Source organism: Salminus brasiliensis, chromosome 17 (assembly GCF_030463535.1).
Source record: "Salminus brasiliensis chromosome 17, fSalBra1.hap2, whole genome shotgun sequence".
Lineage (NCBI taxonomy): Eukaryota > Metazoa > Chordata > Actinopteri > Characiformes > Bryconidae > Salminus > Salminus brasiliensis.
This window is the reverse complement of record NC_132894.1, coordinates 11,838,002-11,857,996: the sequence shown is the minus strand read 5'-3', so window position 1 is coordinate 11,857,996 and position 19,995 is coordinate 11,838,002. Positions and strand designations below refer to the sequence as shown.

The 19,995-nt window shown below is 39.6% G+C and overlaps 2 protein-coding genes across 2 annotated transcripts; one reads left to right on the top strand and one right to left on the bottom strand.

Annotated features, from left to right (window-relative positions):
• Positions 1–91: 91 nt before the first annotated feature.
• Positions 92–5,820, bottom strand: sgta (small glutamine rich tetratricopeptide repeat co-chaperone alpha). The gene is made up of 12 exons (XM_072659752.1): positions 5,741–5,820; positions 4,187–4,329; positions 4,001–4,104; positions 3,810–3,900; positions 3,529–3,628; positions 3,304–3,408; positions 2,910–3,048; positions 2,733–2,795; positions 2,614–2,651; positions 2,288–2,449; positions 2,051–2,170; positions 92–546 (listed from the first exon to the last, which is right to left on the bottom strand). Exons 2-11 carry the CDS (start codon positions 4,284–4,286, stop codon positions 2,062–2,064), a joined length of 1,011 nt encoding a protein of 336 aa, XP_072515853.1. The 5' UTR covers positions 4,287–4,329; positions 5,741–5,820; the 3' UTR covers positions 92–546; positions 2,051–2,061.
• Positions 5,821–7,173: 1,353 nt separating this feature from the next.
• Positions 7,174–16,966, top strand: thop1 (thimet oligopeptidase 1). Its single transcript, XM_072660832.1, has 13 exons — positions 7,174–7,263; positions 9,199–9,405; positions 10,145–10,293; positions 11,175–11,282; positions 11,414–11,516; positions 11,707–11,867; positions 12,049–12,184; positions 12,350–12,716; positions 13,436–13,637; positions 13,730–13,916; positions 15,082–15,210; positions 16,242–16,378; positions 16,506–16,966. Exons 1-13 carry the CDS (start codon positions 7,251–7,253, stop codon positions 16,665–16,667), a joined length of 2,061 nt encoding a protein of 686 aa, XP_072516933.1. The 5' UTR covers positions 7,174–7,250; the 3' UTR covers positions 16,668–16,966.
• The last annotated feature ends 3,029 nt before the right edge of the window (positions 16,967–19,995 follow it).

The following is a 19,995-nucleotide window of genomic DNA, read 5'->3' as shown; positions in this document are numbered from 1 at the left end:
TATAACGAATCACAGCATGACCGATGTTACAAAGTCTGAAGCATTACATCAAGACTGTGGTTACCAGTGGATGAAAAAAAAGATGAGGACCTTCTCAGAATCTGACATTTAATACCAATAATGTTACCATCATACATATCGCTTACAAAGTCATCTGATCAGACAAAGCCAGCTGTTACTGTAGAAGAAGTGAATCACTTTGGGTCGGTAGGTCTGCGGTCAGTCCGTGTAGCAGTGATTCAATCCAGTAGCCTGGATTAGTTACACTGAAATCATACGTTAAACCAGTGTGACATTTCTGTACAGCCAAGGGTTTTTTGGAGTCTAAGTGGCCAGCTATGACCTAAAGATTTTAGGCTACATTGGTTTCTTCCAAGACAGGCAAGGCAGGGAGGGAAGCCAGACACACATGCACCTCATTGTGATATAAAATTGGTCTTGTCCCTGGAGTTGTAAGAATAATGGATCTTAAAAAAAAAAAAAAAAAAAAAGTTAAAAAGAAAAAGCCAGCCAGTCTTCTCTCCGAGTCCCATGGCGATTCTTTAGCTGTTAAAAGAAAAAGAAAGAGTGAAGAACACGTTACTCACTACAGTATCAAGTCAGTGTCAGGTCAAGTGACATTTATGTAGTCTTCTTTGTCTCCTAATTTATGTAGATTTTCTTTTACCCTCATCATAGTCTTAGACATTCTGCCCACACATGAACAGACTGGCTGATTTGTGTAGCTACATATGGACACTGGGCTTTAGTGAGTCCAACTGGAAACCAACAGGAGATGCAATGACTGAAGTGTTCAAAGCAATACAAATTACTGGACTGAAACAAAAGAAACTGTGCCCTATTCACAATGAAGTGCACTACTCTGGGGTCCTGCCATTTTCTAACAGTGTCTGAACACAGTGCAACATTTCTATTGCACTGTAACAGTCCCACAATGCACCACAACAAGTAGTGTACAAACAATTTACCCTAGTGGACATACCAGATTACCAATAATTCTCCAAGTTAGACAGACGGTCAGATTGTTTGTAATGTGATGTGCAGTGAGCTCACTCGCAGAATGTCTCAAACGGCTCACTACCTTGTCGAAGTGTGTTCCCTATAATAGTGCTCTATACAGTGATTGTCACATGAAGAGGATAATGAACAGCTAATCTGCAAGATCTTGGTCAAGATTTTATTGCAGATATGACCATACTCGATCAGGGCCTCAGGGCACCCCCTGGAGGACAGAATAGAGATAGACCTAAAATTTGGACTGGTTTGAGAACCACTATGCAAGAGATACTAGGCTGATGCCAATACCAGTGTTGATGTATAAAGTAGAGCTGCAAACCAGAACAGTGACATTTGCATATCCAAGAGAATTAACAGGCAAATGTTCAACTGGCCAACATACATAATACAAAGTCATCTTATCTTACAAGAAGTTGACGCTATTGTTCGGATCACTTCTAATGTAATTATAACCCAAAGATAAAGAATAAACAAATTCCACACTCTCGGTCATGTGATGTGCAAACATCACTGCTAATGAGGCTCGTTGTTGACTAAGAATTGTTGATATCAATCACTGAATGTCAATTAGTTTTTGCAGCCCTAGCATTTATAAAAATGTAGGAACTGGAAAACATCCACATGGATTATGGTTATGGAGATCTATAGGATTTGTTTTTGCAGTGCTGGGGTGGGGAACTAAAGGCCAGCATAGCACCTGCTCCAGGTGTGCGTGTAAGCAGACAGTTCACCAAACTGTAGATTCCAGCCCTCCAGTTCTCCTATCGCTGCTACTCCAAGCTTGGCATGCTGTTAACAGCACTATTTAACTTTGTTGAAACAGTCAAGACAACACTTGTGAGGGCTGCGTAATTCTGCGTAACCATAGCTATATTCGTGAATACAAATACAATCCTGCAATATTGCTTAGTTGGCTGCCAACTTCAGCCTTGTTTTGCTTGCTTACTGGTAACATCACAGCACATATTAGTTAAAACAAAGCTTTTTTCTTTTAGTTTTAATGGCACCCAGCAGATGCAGAAATCAGACTTACCACTTCATGGGTCACTGCTCATCATTGCTAGCACTGGGTGGTCGGCTGCGGATTTGACTCCTTAACTGCTCAATGAGCTCAGGATTTTGCTGCTGCATTTGCTGTGCAAACTGTTGGCCACTGTAAACAAACAAACACACATATGCTTAAAATATAAACTACAGTAACAGCTGCCATCTAACAACAATCTCAGCAGCTGTCTGACTTTCACTTACAGAAGCAACAGGATGAACTTACGCTTGAATAAGGCCAGAGAGGTCGTTTGGTGCTCCTGCTGCCGCCGCTGCTGCTGCTGCTGCTGCAGGAGAAGCAGTGCCGCCCATAGGACCGCCGCCCATAGGACCACCACCACCACCACCACCTCCACCACCATAGGCTCCAGACATCATTCCAGACACCCTGAATAATCACAATTCTAAGTAAATATACATGTTTTCTTCCTGCACTCATTCCTATTTAGCTCCTTTTTCTGCCCAGAAGTGAGAGTACTTGTACATGTTTTGGAATATTCTGGTACAGAAATAAAGCATTGATCAGCATAAGGTGTAAATGATTAAACTCACAGTTGCTGTACTTGTGGGTTATTCATCAAATTAGAAGCCTGAAAAGCAAAGAAAAACATCAGTCATTTTAATTAGGTTTTCCACAGAAAATAAGTATGGGGACTGATGTATGTACTCACCATACTCATGAAACCAGGATTGCTAAGCAAACCGGCAAGGTCAACTCCACCCATACCCCCTGTCTGAGAGAGATAAACCAAAAAAAACAATGAATCCATGAATTTGAATCTAACTGCCTTTCAGGTCTTTTGTCAGGTCTAAAAAATGAATCAGAAGTAGAATATAGGAACACTTACTGGGCTGGGTGTTTCTTTCATTTTCTGCTCAGCTATTTTCAAATTTGATTTGTACGTCTCATTCTCAGGATCCAGTTCCAAGGCTTTCTTGTAGTAGCTGACAGCCTCTGTGTGTTTGTTCAAACTGGCAAGAGCCAGCCTGGTTATCAGAAGAAAACATTAGTTACTTATATTTAGTGCTCCTAGCATTAACAAATACAGTTCATTTTTTACAGCGCTAGTACTGGCATACTACTGCTATGAACTGATTATGGGGCTTTATATAATTAAAAAGGTTGCAATGAATGTAGTCTTATCAAACATTGTGTGTTTTTATTGTCATAAGAAATACTGGAATATACTTTAGGTAATATACTGTGACATTCCTACAGTTTCTAATTCCTATTTGTCTTACCCCATCCTTCCATATGCTTTGCTGTAGTTTGGATCAATTCCAATTGCAAGTTCACAATCTTGAACAGCCCCAGCATAGTTACCAAGTTTGCTGTATGCTGCAGCTCTTCAGATGACAAAAGAAAACAAGCAGCTTTCAAACATCATATTATTAAACAATTTATTTTATTTTATTTATTTTTTTGAAACCTTTCCAAATTTGAAGGCGTGAATGATGTGATATTACCTGTTGCAGTAATAAACAGCATTCTGTGGGTTAATCTGAATGGCTTTTGAGTAGAATTCCACTGCCGCACTGAAGTTTTCTACCTTCATTTGGTCATTGCCTGGTAAACATATTTCATAAATGCTATTAACTAAAATTGCACCTGGCCAGCGAAGTTCCCCACCTTCATTTAGATACTTACTAAAATTCATTCATGTTTTAATGATAATTTGTGGAGGTTTAATAAAGAAAACATATCAACCAACTAAAATGTAATATGTAAGCACACACTATGTACATACCATCACTCTTAAGTCGTTCCGCCTCCACTAGCTGATCCTCTGTAAGGGGACTACTGGTAGAGTTGGCTTTAACTTGAGGTGTGTCTGTTATCTGTCACACACACAGTTTTCAGTTAAATATCTCAAGTTACAAATATCGTTAATCCCCAATTTCTAAACAGAAATATTAAAAGTCACTAAACAGATGTTACCTTGGGAGTGGCTTTTGCAAATAATTCTGGCAAGGTTTCAGAAACTGCTAAACTCTGGTCCTCCACAGAGACACTGAATGCTGTCTCCAGACACTGGACGGCAACTGGAAAGTTTTGAGGAATCAGTGTTACAAACCTACAGCAAACATAAGCCCACCACTCATTTAGAACTGCATCAGTATTTACCTTCTAAACTTTCTTGAGCATCTGACGACAGCTCCCCAGACCTGAGCTGGTCATGGAGAAACTGGATAATGGAGAAAGCAAGACGCTTTGTATCTGTCATTTTGGCTGGAGAAAAAGACCTCTCCAATTATTGATGAGGAAACCTAAAAGACAAAACCAAGACATGTTCAGTTTGGGGAAAAGACAAAGGATGCAAGAAAAAGCAAGATTTTGAATACTGTGAACTAACTAAAGTAACTGCCCACAATTTTATAACCATCAAGCCAACTCCTGGTACTGAGCATGACAACGTTTAGCTCATGTACAGCTTCTCCAGTGTGTCCCATTCTACCGACATTGCTCCTCTATGGAAATCATAAAATCTGTGAACACCCAAGACAGCTATTGGGTGCACCTTAAAAGTAGAGCTGGGCAATAGGGTAAAAAAAAACACTACATCATAATATTGAAAGACATTTTTCACAATACATGTAATCACAGACTAAATACATCAGAAGCGACCGATTTTTTTAAAACTACTGTTCAGATCCTCTCCCATACTGGGAGACACAGCAATTTGTATTCAACTGCACTTAATCAAATTAGACTGGTCTGCAATAAAACCTGCAGTTGATCAGTGTTCATTATGCACTAATTTATCACGCTTCGATAATAGTCATATTTGCCAGCTCTACCTTAAAGTGCCCACATTCTCCAAAAAGAAGATACTGTAGGTATGGACATACAGTACAACACCTCGAAGTGGCAATTGAGATGATGCATCATGCCTTTAGTTCACAGCATTTGGCATTTTAGCAGGGGAAATCTAAACGTTTCAGTAGGGGTCATGTCACAGGTTTAGGTTTGCCCTGCTAAAATGCCCAATTCAGCCCACTGATGAGTCGACGTCCACTCTGCAATGACTTCACACTGATGACCACGGGTGAGAGCAATGTGAGCACGAGATCCAGGAGATAGCTAGCTAGTGTCTTAGCACAGGTAACCGCGTCTATGTGAGAAACACACTTCACTAACGCAGCCCAATACGTTTGATACAGCAGTGTAATATCTGCTGTAGCCTCTGTGTGTGTGCGAGGCAAATGAATACAAAGCGTGAGCTGTCTCTTGTGAAATGACTTCATGTGGACATATGACCCGGAATATTCTAGCAACAGCTGGCTAGCCTGATGATGTGTCCTCAACAGCTAACCTTAGCTGGCTAACGTGCTAAAAACCACCACGGGCTAGAGGTTTATACTGGCCTGTGAGTGTTTATATCAGCAGCTAGCTAATACACGCTGTCTAAACGCCGGTAACGTACTGTAGCTAACTAGCTAGCTAGCTAACCCGTAAGTGTCGCCTCGCTAGCTCGCTAATACTGTTTGCTAGCTTAGCCTTAGCTCGTTAGCTACCTAAAGTGTGTAGCTAGCTATGGAAAAAAAACAACAAAGACCTTAAAGGCTACCGAGCATTCATATGTCAGGTAATGGCGAAATGATGGCCTACAACGTGCCACTCTGCATACACTACTGAAAGAAACGCTGTGACCCTATTTCAGAGGTTCTTTATACTTACTGATTGTCCCACTGCAGGGATTTTCCTCGCTGTGCTCTCAAGCAGGCGCACGGAGCGTAATACGTAAACTTCCCCCTGCGTGCGTCCAACGTACTGACGTAGCTAGTTGAAAATATTATGCATCGATGAAAATTACTGACATCAAGTTCGGTATTTCTTTTTAATTCAGGAATCAATGAATTATTTCGTCTATATAGATAGTTATTTAAAAAAAAGAGCATTCGCTAGTTAGTCAATCAATTCATTCATTCAAGAGGCTGTAATATTTATATCAATAAAAAACAGTTAGTGCTTGTTAATTAATCAATCAATCAATCAATCAATGTATTACTTTCTCCACGATACTTTTTATACGATAAACACTATTAAGTTCATTTACTAAATAGTTAAATTCATGCATTCTTTCATTTAGGAGGCAATGTCCTTGATAAAGGTCAATCATGGCTAATCAGATCATTCTTTACTTAATCAAGTCAATACGTTATCTACGAGATATTTATACATAAAAACATTTGGTTTTTTCCTTCATTTATGAGGCAATTTTTGTATTCACTCTAAGTTAATTGATTCATCAAGTCAGTTCATTGATTCATTAATAAATAATTGCTTTATCAATTAGATATTTATTCTAAATTAATGAGCATTAGTTAAGATAATTTAAGAGACAATATTCGTTCAAAAAGGATTTCCTGCCATCTGTTTTTGCATTCTTGCGATAATACTTACAAATGAACAGATCATGCTGTAAATTATTTAAATAAAGGCACCGCTTGCAACAGCCTTTACACTTAAACATTTTCTCAAATGAACGAATGAATTATATTTGTATTTTATATGTCTTAAAGTTTTCTTAAAATTAGTGTAAAATCACAACAGGCATTCTTCTCGGCAATTTAATGTGTTTACATGAAAACTGAAGCTGGCTTTAATTGCACATTGCAATTTCCTACTCATAAATATGTTCATAAATATGACGTCATTTTTGTTTAAGTAGTTTTTGTCAGAAACATCCTACATGAATAAAGACCAGCATCAACATGAACAATTTCAAACATTATTTTTATATGTGAATAATCCACTTACTCATGTTTCTTTATAGCACTTCTTCCTGGTCATGGTCACAGTGGACCAGGAGCCTACCCGGAATCTTCAGGACTGCCCATCGTAGGGATTTATGTGATTTGTAATTTTAATAGTATTTTTAATTTAATTCAAATTGCCATTTTGCAGAGAAGTAGTCCTCTTTCTGCAAGAATATCGTGCTCTTTAGTAGACTACTTTTACTAATTATTATTTTTTTTTTTATTAATCCGCTGCAGTGCAGTGTGTTTCACACTGTTTGGAGCTTGTCAAAAGCAAAACGTGAAGGAGGCGGGGCTTGTTGATTGACACACATCCAGTCCAATCACTGAGCGGCGCTGTGGGCGGGAGGATAGTCCCCCAGTTTAGAGGCGCTAACACGGGCTGGTCGTTGAAGCAGCGAGCATTGATTTAGAGAAACGTGTGGAAAATGGCACCTACAGGTAAGTGAAGTTAGGTTAGATCAAGTGAAGTCACTTAGGTGTTCGGGTGTTCGTATCCTTTATTATTATTATTTCCTGGAGATTTCTCGGTCTCGTCTTTGCTGCCAATAGACGCTGACTGAATCCAGCTCTCCGGTCCAGTAGGTAAAAGCAGCGACGAGTAGATGTTGTAAATGTGGAGAGCGAAGTACTGAGCTAACAGCTAGCGAGATAGTGATGTTTACTTTAGGGGTGCCGTCACTCTCTGTTTTACGTGTAAGGTACTGTACGATACTGCCTAGTCCACTCACACAACGGCGTTCGTAGCATATGAAAACAACACGCAGCTGCTCCTTGTGTTGTCATGCTGTTATGGTACCTAGCTAGCTAACGGTTAGCTTTCTAGCTAGCCACCCATCGTTAGCCGGTTAGCTAGCTTGCTGGTTTGATGGCTTAGCACCGTCCCCGTAGCTTGCATTAATACCAGGAACACGTGTAACTCCCTGTCTACACGACCTGGGTCTGTACCTGAGATCTGTTAGAGGGGACTGAGCTGTTTTAAGCTGTATAATAAATCAATGTAGCTATTATATAATACGAGACATCATGTTGAACGAAGCATTTCCAGGGAAGTTCAGACATGCACGATATGGACAAAAGTATTGGGACACACCAATTCATTGTTTCGTCCGAAAGCAAAGGGTATTAAAAATAATAAATCCTGCTTTTGTTGAAGTAACGTTAACTAGGGACGTTAACTAGCTACTACTGTCCATGGAAGACTTACTACTAGATTTTGGCTGTGAGGATTTGATTGCATTCAATAACAAGAGCGTTAGTGAGGTCAGGATTGTGGATAATCGTCACCCCAACTCATCCCAAATGTACTGGATGGATTCCAGAGAACACAGTTGCACCACTCCACAGCTCAATACTGGGGGCTTTATATCCCTGTAGCCCACGCTGGGCATTAGGCATGGTACCAATAGGTTCATTATCTACTCCAGAGAGTCCTATTCTATTGGCAGCAATTTCCTTTGCATTCATTAGAAGGGGTGTTTACAAACATTTGGACATATATAGTGCATTATGTCAAGTTCTCAGCCATTCTTGATGTAGTTGACAAAAAAGTTCGTTAAACTGGCTTGAGTAATGCTTTATCGTCTTAATAGAAGGGTTTAATGGTTAGTAGTAATTGATGGCTGCTTTGCTGGACGATATGATAAAAATGATATCACCATATTTAAATACATTTTTAAAGTTTGTGATCTTTTGTCATGCATATAAAATTCACCAGCAGGTGCAGATTTTAAAAACAAAGTACTCTCCTGTACTTACTACAGTTATTTAAAATGTTTTTTCTGCTCCAGCTAATTGAAGAGGACTTGTTGATGAGTGTTTAAGTACTGACCACATCTGCAACATGGTCATAAAAGCATGTTGTGTATCGTAACAGTTTATCATGGTTCGATCAAATCTTGTCATATTGCCCGTTCCTAATGCTGGGTATATTTAAGGCGTTTATCATTCAGTTAAGTTCACTTAGTTTAGTTTGTCGTTCTAGCAGTACAGGGTTGTACAGTACAGAAAAACATTGTTAGGATACTTCTCTGGTGCAGCAATAGAAATGGATAAAAAGCTCAGTAGTGCAAAGAAAACAATAGCCACAACATGAGCAGTAAATGCAATAAATACAAATATGTGCATGGACAGTAACTGTAGATCAGAAGAGGAGGAATTTAGGGTGCATTACTACACTAATAAATAACCTCTACTAACTATGTAGTGTCTTAAGCAATTTGTAGCTTAGTTCTTGGAGGTGAACAGTGTATGTTTACTAGGAATGCAAAAAACATACATTTGAAAACTAATGCCTAAAACAGCGCATGTCATCTTTGAGACCTGTAACATGAGTTGCTGAATTAAATAAAGGTGTTATCTAACTTTGTCATTCAGGTGAAGTAGTGTTTGGCAGCGGGGATGGAGTTTGTGCTGACAATCGTTTGCACTGGGACCTCACTCCAGATCAGATCCTTCAGCTAACGGAAGAGCTCATCGCAAAGACCAAGCAAGTCTATGACACTGTAGGGGCCTTGGATCTAGATACGGTTACTTATGAGAACACTCTGAAGGCCCTTGCTGATGTGGAGGTGGACTACACAGGTAACAAGTCATGGTTTGTGATTATTGTTGGTCCTTCTAATGTCTTTTGTTTGAAACACACATGTAAGGGCTATACCTAACACTGTTTTGGCCAATATTAAAGATACTAAAGCAAAAAACAAACATGCAGTGTACGTTGCATGTTAAGGCATCTTATTGTCACTAATCTGGTTAGATCAATCAGCTGGAGACGAGCCATCAACATTCCTGACCTGTTCACAAGATTTGAGCTCATATCTCTTCACACAACAAGCTGAATTTATAACAAAGTAACATAACGGGTTTCTTTGTCACTATTGTTAAACGGTTCAAAAAAAGGCTGAGTTTGCAGGGGCGCTGTATGCAATGGTACACACCGTTCAGCACTTTTTTACATAAAGACTGGCTGACCGACCCATGGTCAACAATAGTGTTTGGCATTGTTTAGCGTGCAGAGCAGAGGCGCTGCAAGGTACATATCTTGTGCACGTTTTCTGTTGAAAGACAAGCAAACTAAAATATGTGATGGCAAAGGTTTTTTTTTTTTTTTTTTTTTAAGTCCCTTATCCCATATGTCAGATCTGATGTTCTTCTGTGTGTTGAATAATGTTTTCTTAATTGCTTTTGCAATTACAGATATAATAAAGCCAAATAATGAAGTGTCTTTTGTGAGGGAGTCAAACTGCTCTTAGCTGAGCTGTTTTCTCAACATCGGTGTAAAGATGTTGTCTAATTTTATGCACCTCTGTCTGTTTTTCAGTCCAGCGGAACATGCTGGATTTCCCTCAGCACGTGTCCTCCTCTAAGGATGTGCGCACTGCCAGCACCGAGGCGGACAAGAAGCTTTCTGAGTTTGATGTGGAGATGAGCATGAGAGAGGATGTGTACCAAAGGATTGTAGCTCTTCAGGTTAGCTCCCTGGATGCCTGCGGCTTTGGTTTTTGTATTTTGATGTAATGAATAAAGAAGATAGATGCTGTGGTTAAACAGTGGCATTGGGTATAACATTTAATGAACTGGGAAAACACTAGGTTGTTGTATTTATGGTTCACTATATAATTTACTGTTAATAGGAATCACAGAAAGCAATACACATGCTAACTTTAGGTATGATTGCCTGGTGACATAAGTCAAATGTTATTGCTTAAAGAATAAATAGTAAAAATTAGTACTAAATTAGTATTAAATAGTACTTCATTATTACTGAATACAACAAGCTTATATAATCAGGTGTGTGTGTATATACGCATTAGTGTTAGTGTTAGCCTGAAGATGCTCTTCAGTGCTTCGTTGCTAAAACAGTGTTTGTCATAATTTTATAAAGTTTCAGGTATTGTGTTCTGTTTTTATGTTCCACTATCACATAGTTCCACACTGCAGACTCGAAACATGTTTATTTACCTTATGAGAACATTTCAAGTGCTACCAGCTGGGAATAATGCTCGTTAATGGTGCACTGAACATTGTGGTTAACATGAAGAATTGGAACTGGATCCAAATTGAAGTAGCTGATACCTGATCCATTAAAACATGCCTGGATTGGCCCCTCCCATCAGGACATCCCTAGTTGGTACCTACTGAAAGTGGTCTAAGGAAGGACAGCCAATAAACCGGCAAGGGTCATGGGTGTCCAGGGCTTACTGTTGCTAATGTGAAGTGAGGGCTGGCCAGTCTGGTCTGATCCCGCAGAGTGCTGAAAAAGTACATAGATTTAATGTTATGACTGATTGGTAGGTATATGAACTGCTGTGATTCTACACATGTTCCTGAAATGCTGTCCATTTTTGCAGGAGAAACTGCAGGATGAAACTGTTACCTCAGAGGCTAAGAGATACATGGAGAGACTGATCAAGTTGGGAAAGAGAAATGGGCTTCACCTTACCAAGGAGACACAAGAGGTCAGACAATACACAGCCACTGGGCATGAATCGTCTCAGAATACTTTTCCTAGAGCTGAATTGATTCTTCTAAATAAAACCAGTGTGATGAAAGAAAAATCTTTGCTGAATGGGTTTATTTTCTGTAATAGGAGATCAAGAAGATCAAGAAGAAACTGAGCACACTGTGTATTGATTTCAACAAGCATTTGAATGAGGACACCACTAGTCTCTCTTTTACCCGAGAGGAGCTGGGTAAGTATTCAGCTTTGGAGTTCTTGCAAAGTTATATGCATAGTATGTATATAATAGTATTGCATAGTATGATTTAATAGTGGTGAGACATGCATTCTGCTTTTTCTTCATGAAAGTAATTTTGTTAAACAGCACAAAGCTGACTGCTTTTCATAGTTTTTCTGAAAAATACTTTAACAACCTATTGTAGGTGGCCTTCCTGAAGATTTTCTCAACTCTTTGGAGAAGGATGAGACGGGAAAGCTGAAGCTTACCCTTAAATACCCTCACTATTTCCCCACCATGAAGAAATGCTATGTCCCAGAAACACGCAAAAGATTAGAGGAAGCCTTCAACTCTCGTTGTAAAGAGGTTGGTCTTCGATTGCATGCTTCCACTTGAATGACATTTAAAGTAATTTTCCTATACATGGTACTGTTAGTCTAATGTCCTGATTTTGTTCATCTAGCTGACTTTATGCTAGTGTTTCTGGTTTTGCAGAGGCTTAATATGAAGGTCATGGGTATTACATTTTGTCTTTGTCTACTCACAGGAAAACTCCGCTATCTTGAAGGAGCTAGTGGAGCTTAGGTCTCAAAAGAGTGCTCTCCTGGGGTTTAGCACCCATGCAGACTTTGTACTGGAGATGAACATGGCAAAGGCATCCAAGAAGGTTGCCTCATTTCTCGGTAATCCTTTCACACCACCCTCCAGATTCTGTTTAAGTAGCTGCAGGCTAAACATACACAATCAAAACCTCACCATTATGTGTATAATGTAGCATTGTGATACATTGTTAATTTTTTTTGTGGTTACCATGCTGTTTAAATATTCTCCTTTTGTCTCGCTGTTAGAGGAGCTGGCCCGTAAGCTGAAGCCCCTGGGTGAGGAGGAACGGGCTGTGATCCTCAAGCTGAAAGAGAAGGAGTGCCAGAAAAGGAACCTGCCTTTTACTGGAGAGCTGTGTGCCTGGGACACCCGCTACTACATGACCCAGGTGGAGGAGACTCAGTATGCTGTGGACCAGAACCAACTGAAAGAGTATTTCCCGATGGAGGTGGTCACCCGTGGGCTTTTGGATATCTACCAGGAGCTGCTGAATCTCTCCTTTCAGCAGGTAGAGGGCGCCCATGTGTGGCATGACGATGTCACGCTCTACTCTGTGAAGGACCGTACCTCTGGCCAGGTGGTGGGCCAGTTCTACTTGGACCTTTTCCCCAGGTATTTCTTTTCAGACTCCTGAAACATAATAAAGCAATTTGAGCCATAACTAGCTGATATTGTTTGTGTATCTGCTAATGTGATGCATGAACATTTAAAAATATAAAAATTGTATCTTCCTGGATTAGCATTACTGGAAGTGTTACATGTGTTTATAGAGGCTGAAAATGATGTAAAATATATACATAATATGCAGATTTTAACACCATGGCCTAGTGTTGTCGAAATATTTTTTTTTCTGGATTTATGCAACAAATATTGATCTATTACAATATTGGTTAAATATAAACATATGGCCAATGCTGATTAATAACTCTATCTAAGCAATAGCAATATGATTCTGTTGTCATTGTTAACCTTCCGGAGTCTATGCTATATGGACAAAAGTATTGTGACGCCTGCTTGTATTGTGGCAGATGCTCCCTATCTGGTCGTTAACAGTTAGATTGTCACCTTTTAATACTGTTTTTTTTTTTTTTTTTTTTTTTTCTGCTCGTGTGTGTGTGTGATGTTCCCTTAATCCAGATTGAATTAATCCGTACTGGATTAGAACAAGGCCAGTATTGGAAACCAGTGTGGCTTGAGGAGATTAGTCTATAAAAAAACTGACCCTTTTGTCAGTGTTAGAGTTCTGCAATATATATTTAAGCTCTTATTCAGAGTAGTAGTTTCAAGACAGTTTGATCGAATTAATAGCCTGTTATCCTTCCTCCCTGCAGAGAGGGGAAGTATGGGCATGCTGCCTGTTTTGGCTTGCAGCCTGGTTGTCTGCTGTCTAATGGGACCAGGCAGATGGCTGTGGCTGCCATGGTGGCCAACTTCAGCAAGCCCACAGCTGACGCTCCCTCCTTGCTGCAGCACGATGAGGTGGAGACCTACTTCCACGAGTTTGGCCACGTCATGCACCAACTCTGTGCACAGGTCTGATTTAAAGTAATGTTTCTAGTTTTTATTCATGATGTAAATGTGTTTATTAAGAAAAATAAGACATTTTGCTTGTGTGCCTTTTTCAGGCGGACTTTGCCATGTTCAGCGGAACTCATGTGGAAAGGGACTTTGTAGAGGCTCCTTCTCAGATGCTGGAGAACTGGGTGTGGGAAAAGGAGCCACTGCAACGCATGTCTAAGCATTACAAGACCAATAATCCAATCCCGGAGGAACTGCTGGATAAACTTATCAAGTCCCGACTTGCAAACACTGGTAATGACCTCTTTCCTTTAGGGTACACTTGAGCTTTGTGTCTTGGCAGCATAGCTGCTGTGACCGTAACAGATTTTCTTTTTCTTTTAGTTTAAATTTACATTAACTGTTTAATGTGTTTTGCTAAAATTCTACAATATACAATAATACAATTCTGTACAAATTAATAAAAGGATAAAATAATGGAAAAATGAATGCCCAGTGTAATTCAAAACATGGGGCATGTCAGTTCATATACACAAGCTACTCAGGGGAGCGGCTCTACAGTACAGAATGTGTAAACCCTTAAGAAAGACAGTTCGATCTAGTAGACTAAGGTGCTGCCACTTTGATTGCTGGTTCGAATTCCAGGTCATGCTGTTTGCCATCAGCAGCAGGAGTCTGAGAGGGCAAAATTGGCCTTGCTCTCTCAGGGGTAGGTTGATGGCACCTCCGCCCCACATAACTCCTAGTGTGATGTTTGTCAGTACAGGTGTCTGTTGTATCGGCGCTGAGTAGCTGCACTCTCCTTTGAACATGCTGGATACTTTGCAATGCTGTATTAGTGGTGGATCAAAAATAGGTGGTGGCTGACCTAACATGTTTCTGAGGAGGCGTGCTAGTGTATACCCTCCTAGTGATGGGAGAGTTTACCTGAATGGGGATTGGGTTATTGGCCTTCCAAATTGTAAGGCCTAAGTATTCTAATATAAATAACATAAAAATCACAGGACGGTGTAATTAATTGCGAGGCTTCTTTATTAAAAATATATAGGCAATAATCTCCCTTAAATTCATAATCAAATAAATTAAAATTTATTGTAAAATCACCACAAGCTGTTTAGAGAACAGGCAGATGCTTAAATGCCAACAAGCAAAAATTCTGTTATTAGTTAAGGTGCGCTCAACTGGTTTTGCATATATATTGTTTTATTGGGTATTATTTCTGTAGTATAGTAGATACAGATGTTTTTCATTAGGTAGTCTTTGGTTGCCTTTTCTCAGTAAACTACTTCATATTCTAGATGTTATTGATTACAGCTTGATTTGTTTGCCTAAAAGTGTTTAGGACTGTGTAATATCCATCTTGTTCATTGCTTACAGCGCAAGTGATGACTGTCTAACAAAACCCAAAGAGTTCTAAAGGGAGCCCAAAGGGCAACTAATGTTTTTGTATATTCATCAGGTCTGTTCAACCTGAGGCAGATTGTACTGGCTAAAGTAGACCAAGCTCTTCACACAAAGGCAGGAGTGGATCCAGCAGAGGAGTATGCAAAGCTCTGTCAGGAAATCCTGGGAGTGCCAGCCTCTCCAGGTGAACCCTTTTTTAATATTTTTATACAAATCCCTTTTAACTTTGTGAATAAATTATTAACACTAAGTTTGGGTTTAATTTTTTTTCAATATTTAGGGTATTTTGATGGGGGGGTATACAAGTAAAATGATAAATAAAAAACAAATTATATCAACTTACTGATCCCTTTATTAGGAACACCTGTATACACCCCTACTCACTCTTGCCGTTATCTACTTAGCCAATCAGCAGCAGTGCAATGCATAGATTCATGCAGATGCGGGCCAACAGCTTCGAGAAATGTTCACATCAACCAGAATGAGGAAAAATAATTCATTGAGCATGTCATGACTGCTTATTTATATTTGACAAATATATTTATTATTATTATTAATATTATTATTGTTGTTATTATTGTTAAATTATTTCTGGAACTTCTGATCTCTCAGGAGTGAATGGTGTAATAAGTAAAAAAAACATTCAGGTAACAGCAGTTCTGTGAATAGAAATTGATGAGAGAGGTGAATGTGGTTGGTGTGGTCCAGAAGAAAGATAACACTACTACCTGTCAGTGAGCTACCACATCATGAAGGAGACTGGGGTTCAATTCAAATAAGAGTCCTTGGGCAAGACTCCTAACACCACCTCTGTAATACAAGTAACCTTGTAAGTCACTCTGGATAAGAGCGTAAGCTAAATACCGTATGCGTAAAAGAATGGACTGGTTTGAGCTGACGGAAATCTACAATATCAATACAATACGATAATCCAGATCAATACTTTAAATTCAGTAATCACTCTGTACCACTGTGATGAGCAGAAAAGTTTACAATCTAAAGCAGCAATTGCAAAAGACTATAGAAGAGAATACAAGAACAGAAAGCTGAGGCCGCAGGGGCACGCATGCTGTTTCTGCTGAGGTACGCAGATGGCGTCAGACTGTTTCATGAACATGACCATGCCGGTGTAGGACATGACCGTGTCACACTGCTGCTTCAATGTTTTAAACGACTTAACATGCAAGTTGATATTCTCTATCATCATGTTTATAGGAACCAACATGCCAGCCACCTTTGGCCATCTTGCAGGTGGTTATGATGCTCAGTATTACGGTTATCTCTGGAGTGAGGTCTTCTCTATGGACATGTTCTACGCCCGCTTCAAGCAGGAGGGTATCATGAACCCCAAGGTCAGTGCAACATGCCATAACCAATAGTTATTAAGTATGCTGTTAGTGCTACCTTGTCATGTAGTTTGTATAAACTTTGTTGTGAAGAGGAGCAATAAGTAATAAGTAACTTCCCTGTGCCTTTCAGGTGGGTCTGGACTATAGGAACTGTGTCTTGAAGCCTGGAGGCTCAGAGGATGCAGCTGAGATGCTGAAGAAATTCCTAGGAAGAGAGCCCAAGCAAGAGGCTTTCCTCTTGAGCAAAGGACTATCGGTTGATGTGGAGCAGGGCACACCATGTGCCTGTTGACCAGTTACTATCACAGATTATGTTATCAATGCCTCTCTGGGAAACATTAGCACTCGAACACTAGAGACTGGTCGCTCAGATTGTTCGGAACCTGAAATTTCACTTCACATTACACGCAATTACCATAATTGTACCCCAATGCCGTTATTTTTTTCCTCTTTTGAGCTTTGAAGCATTGTTTTAAATAATTAAAATTGTACTCACCCAAGTGAAGGAAAAAAAAACAAAGCTCACCGAAAGACCTCTTGGCTTGACTCTTATTAGTTTGCTTGTACAGAACCTTTTAAAGAATGCAATAACCTTAATGTCTTTATATGAATATTGATTTTAAAGAGAATTCCTCAGATTTTTCAAAATGTCCCAGACATGAAAACATATAAACAGTCATTCAGAGTGACTTTCAGGTACTTTGTAGAGAAACTATCCAACTTGAGGGGGCTTAGTCATGACTAGCAGCTCAAGCAGTTCTCAAAAGGGTTTGGTTGCCTTGTTGGACCATCATTGCTCTTTCTGCGAACGTGACTAGTTAAAATTAGGTGCGCTTCAGAGCACTCCTAGTAGAATAAAAATAGATAATGTTAATGACTCCAAAAAGACATGATTACATTCACACAGCAGGTAAACGTGATGCGAATCTGATCTTCAGATTTGTCATCAGATGTGTCATCTGTGTGGCAGTGTAAACGGTGAACCTGGCATTTTCAGTTTGGTTAGATGTGATACATGTCTGATATGCTGTAATATGACTCCGTCTGAACAGCCAGATCAGAATTCATGCAACTTTTACGTCAATCCAGTTCAATGTTTTCATAAATGAGGGTCAATAGACTGCAGCAGCGAGGGAGGTTTTTCGTGGTGGGATAGTTAGGTAACAGACCTCAGAAATATATAGATGTCTCTGTTCAAACAAAAATTAGAAGGCAGCCATAGTGACCGTTCTGTCTGAGGAAATTTCTCAAAGACAAATGCTGGGCCAAGAATGCAAACCAAAGAAGTGGCCGTGGATGAATACGTCTTCTCTGGCAAGCTTGAGAGCATTCTCTGTGATAAGTCCAGCTGTCAACCACTGGAACTCCTTGATAGTTCTTGTAATGCTGGTGAAAATTAAACTGAAACTTCTCGTAAAGCATTACTTATTTGTGCGTTCCCGTCAATTTAGGAGCATCAGACTAATGTCGGCTATCGGTTGCATTAAAATGATTCTCAATACAAAGTACGCCAAGTTCAGACTAGTACTAGTAATTGGTAGTACTGATGTGGCAAGTTCAACTCGCAAGCATGGTGTGTAATGCATTCTGGGACATTCGGCTGTGCATTGTTTTCCTTGATAACTGATGAATTTTCACAAGTCCACCAGATCCCAAGTACAGACGAAAGTGCAGAGAATCGTCCAGTGTAAACAGGGAGAATGCTAACCACACTGAAATCAACTAAAAAGGTACCAAAAGATTTGAGATTTGGCCTACAATAATGTTGAATATTTGCAGTAGGAAAAAAATATAAAAAGTATTCATTTAAATAAACAATTACAGATATGTATTTTTCCCCCCCCACCTCCTTTATTTATACAAATAAGTCAAGTCCATAAGTATTTGGACAGGGACACTGTCCTTCATATTAACAGTGTGGTTTGGTGTGGTGTACGTCGTGGTTGTACACTGCAACCACAATGGCTTTTAAACTGCAAGCAAAATGTAATTGAAGTGTAGACCTTCACCTTTTACAGTCATTTTTACAGTCCCTCTGTTTTCACAGGCTCTTTTTTCATACTTGGTTGTAAATCCTTTGCATGACTGCCTGAAGTCTGAAACCCATGGACATCTGACCCATCTAAGAACAATTGGTTTCTTTGCCATAAGAAGCTCTAGAGTTGCTTTCACTGTATTTTGTTTTGGATTCTTATCCATCTGTACAGTGACTCACGGTCCTCTCAGTTGTGCAGCATTTGTCTGAATCTGAGCAGAAGGTAGAGCTCTATACACTTCAGAGTTCATCCTGCCAGTTCTATCAACAATCACATTGACAATAAACACCAGTGACCCAGTACCATTGGCAGTCATACATGCCCATGCCATAATACATCCTCCACCATGTTTGGCAGATGATGTGGTGTGCTTTGGATCATGAGGAGTCCAATCTGGCCTTTCTGTTCTTGAGGGTCACCAGTGATTTGCATCTTGAAGTAAATTCTCTGTATTTACAATTATGAAGGCATCTCTCTTGACTCCAGGCAATAATATGACTACCTCCATGAAAGTCATGAAAGTGTTGTTGATTAGATTAGATGTTGTAAAGGGTTTGTTTTTCTTTACCAAGGAAAGAATTCTGTATTCATCAACTTTGCGGTCTTCTAGGTGTAGCTGAGCTTACCAGAGCATTCCTACTTTGAAAAGAGTTTTTACCAAATGGTTTATTTGGTCACTCCTCCAATGCTTCTGCTCTCGCTCTCTCTCGCTCTCTCTCTCTCGCTCTCTCTCTCAATTTTATATATATATATATATATATATATATATATATAAAATTAACAGTAACGTTAAATAAACGTGGTCCTACTCTAATTTGTGTACTAAGCATTGCTTCTGCTCACATTTATAATAAGGTATCCTATCAATGTTTTTGAGACGAATTGCTTGGTAATGTCATTAAGAGGGTCATAAAATTGTTAGGACAGCTGGCGCATGAACCTCCATGAAGCTGTGAGAGTCTGGTCGATGATGTCTTTACAGTGGTGGTTATAGGAACTAGGGGTTGGTACTAGGTGTTTTCGTTGAAGAGCTTAAAGCCTTCTAAAGCTACACCAGACTTGTTCTTGTTCTGACTTCACACCAAACCATCTGAATAATCTTGTTTACATCTTAATTGTAAAATGGATAGCTTTTCCTAGACCTCACATGATGTATCACTGGTTTGAGCTTACTATCTACACTCCTTCAGCAGATGCTGTTTTCATCATGTTGGCTGCCTGGTTCAGCCTGGGGCAAATTCAGCCCTGCCTGTAATCAAGCTTTTTTGTTACTCAGTTTGCTACACAATGCACTTGAACAAATTAAGCCCCTTGGTAGGTTCCCACGGGACTGTACAACCTACTGAGTATTTTAAACAGCTTGAGGCCAAGACCAGGGAACAAACATTGCACATGGTCACAGTTAATTGAAGCAAAGGGTAAATTACTGCGCAGTGGAGCAAATGGGCGTTCCCTTGATTTGTTCTCAAGTAATCCAACAAATCTGAAAAATCAGTATTAGCCAAATATGAAGGAATACGTATCTGACTGCCACACTTTGCAGAAACCTGTTTGTGCAGCCATATTTCTGTTAATTACTTGTGT

Bases quoted from the DNA above. Each gene is read 5' to 3' on its own strand.
- sgta (XM_072659752.1), bottom strand. From the start codon at position 4,286: ATGACAGATACAAAGCGTCTTGCTTTCTCCATTATCCAGTTTCTCCAT. The intron at 3,629-3,809 runs GTATGTACATAG...TATGTTTACCAG, and splicing joins GGAACGACTTAAGAGTGATG to GCAATGACCAAATGAAGGTA. The intron at 3,049-3,303 runs GTAAGACAAATA...TCTGATAACCAG, and splicing joins AAAGCATATGGAAGGATGGG to GCTGGCTCTTGCCAGTTTGA.
- thop1 (XM_072660832.1), top strand. The intron at 9,406-10,144 runs GTAACAAGTCAT...TCTGTTTTTCAG, and splicing joins TGTGGAGGTGGACTACACAG to TCCAGCGGAACATGCTGGAT. The intron at 11,283-11,413 runs GTCAGACAATAC...TTTCTGTAATAG, and splicing joins TTACCAAGGAGACACAAGAG to GAGATCAAGAAGATCAAGAA.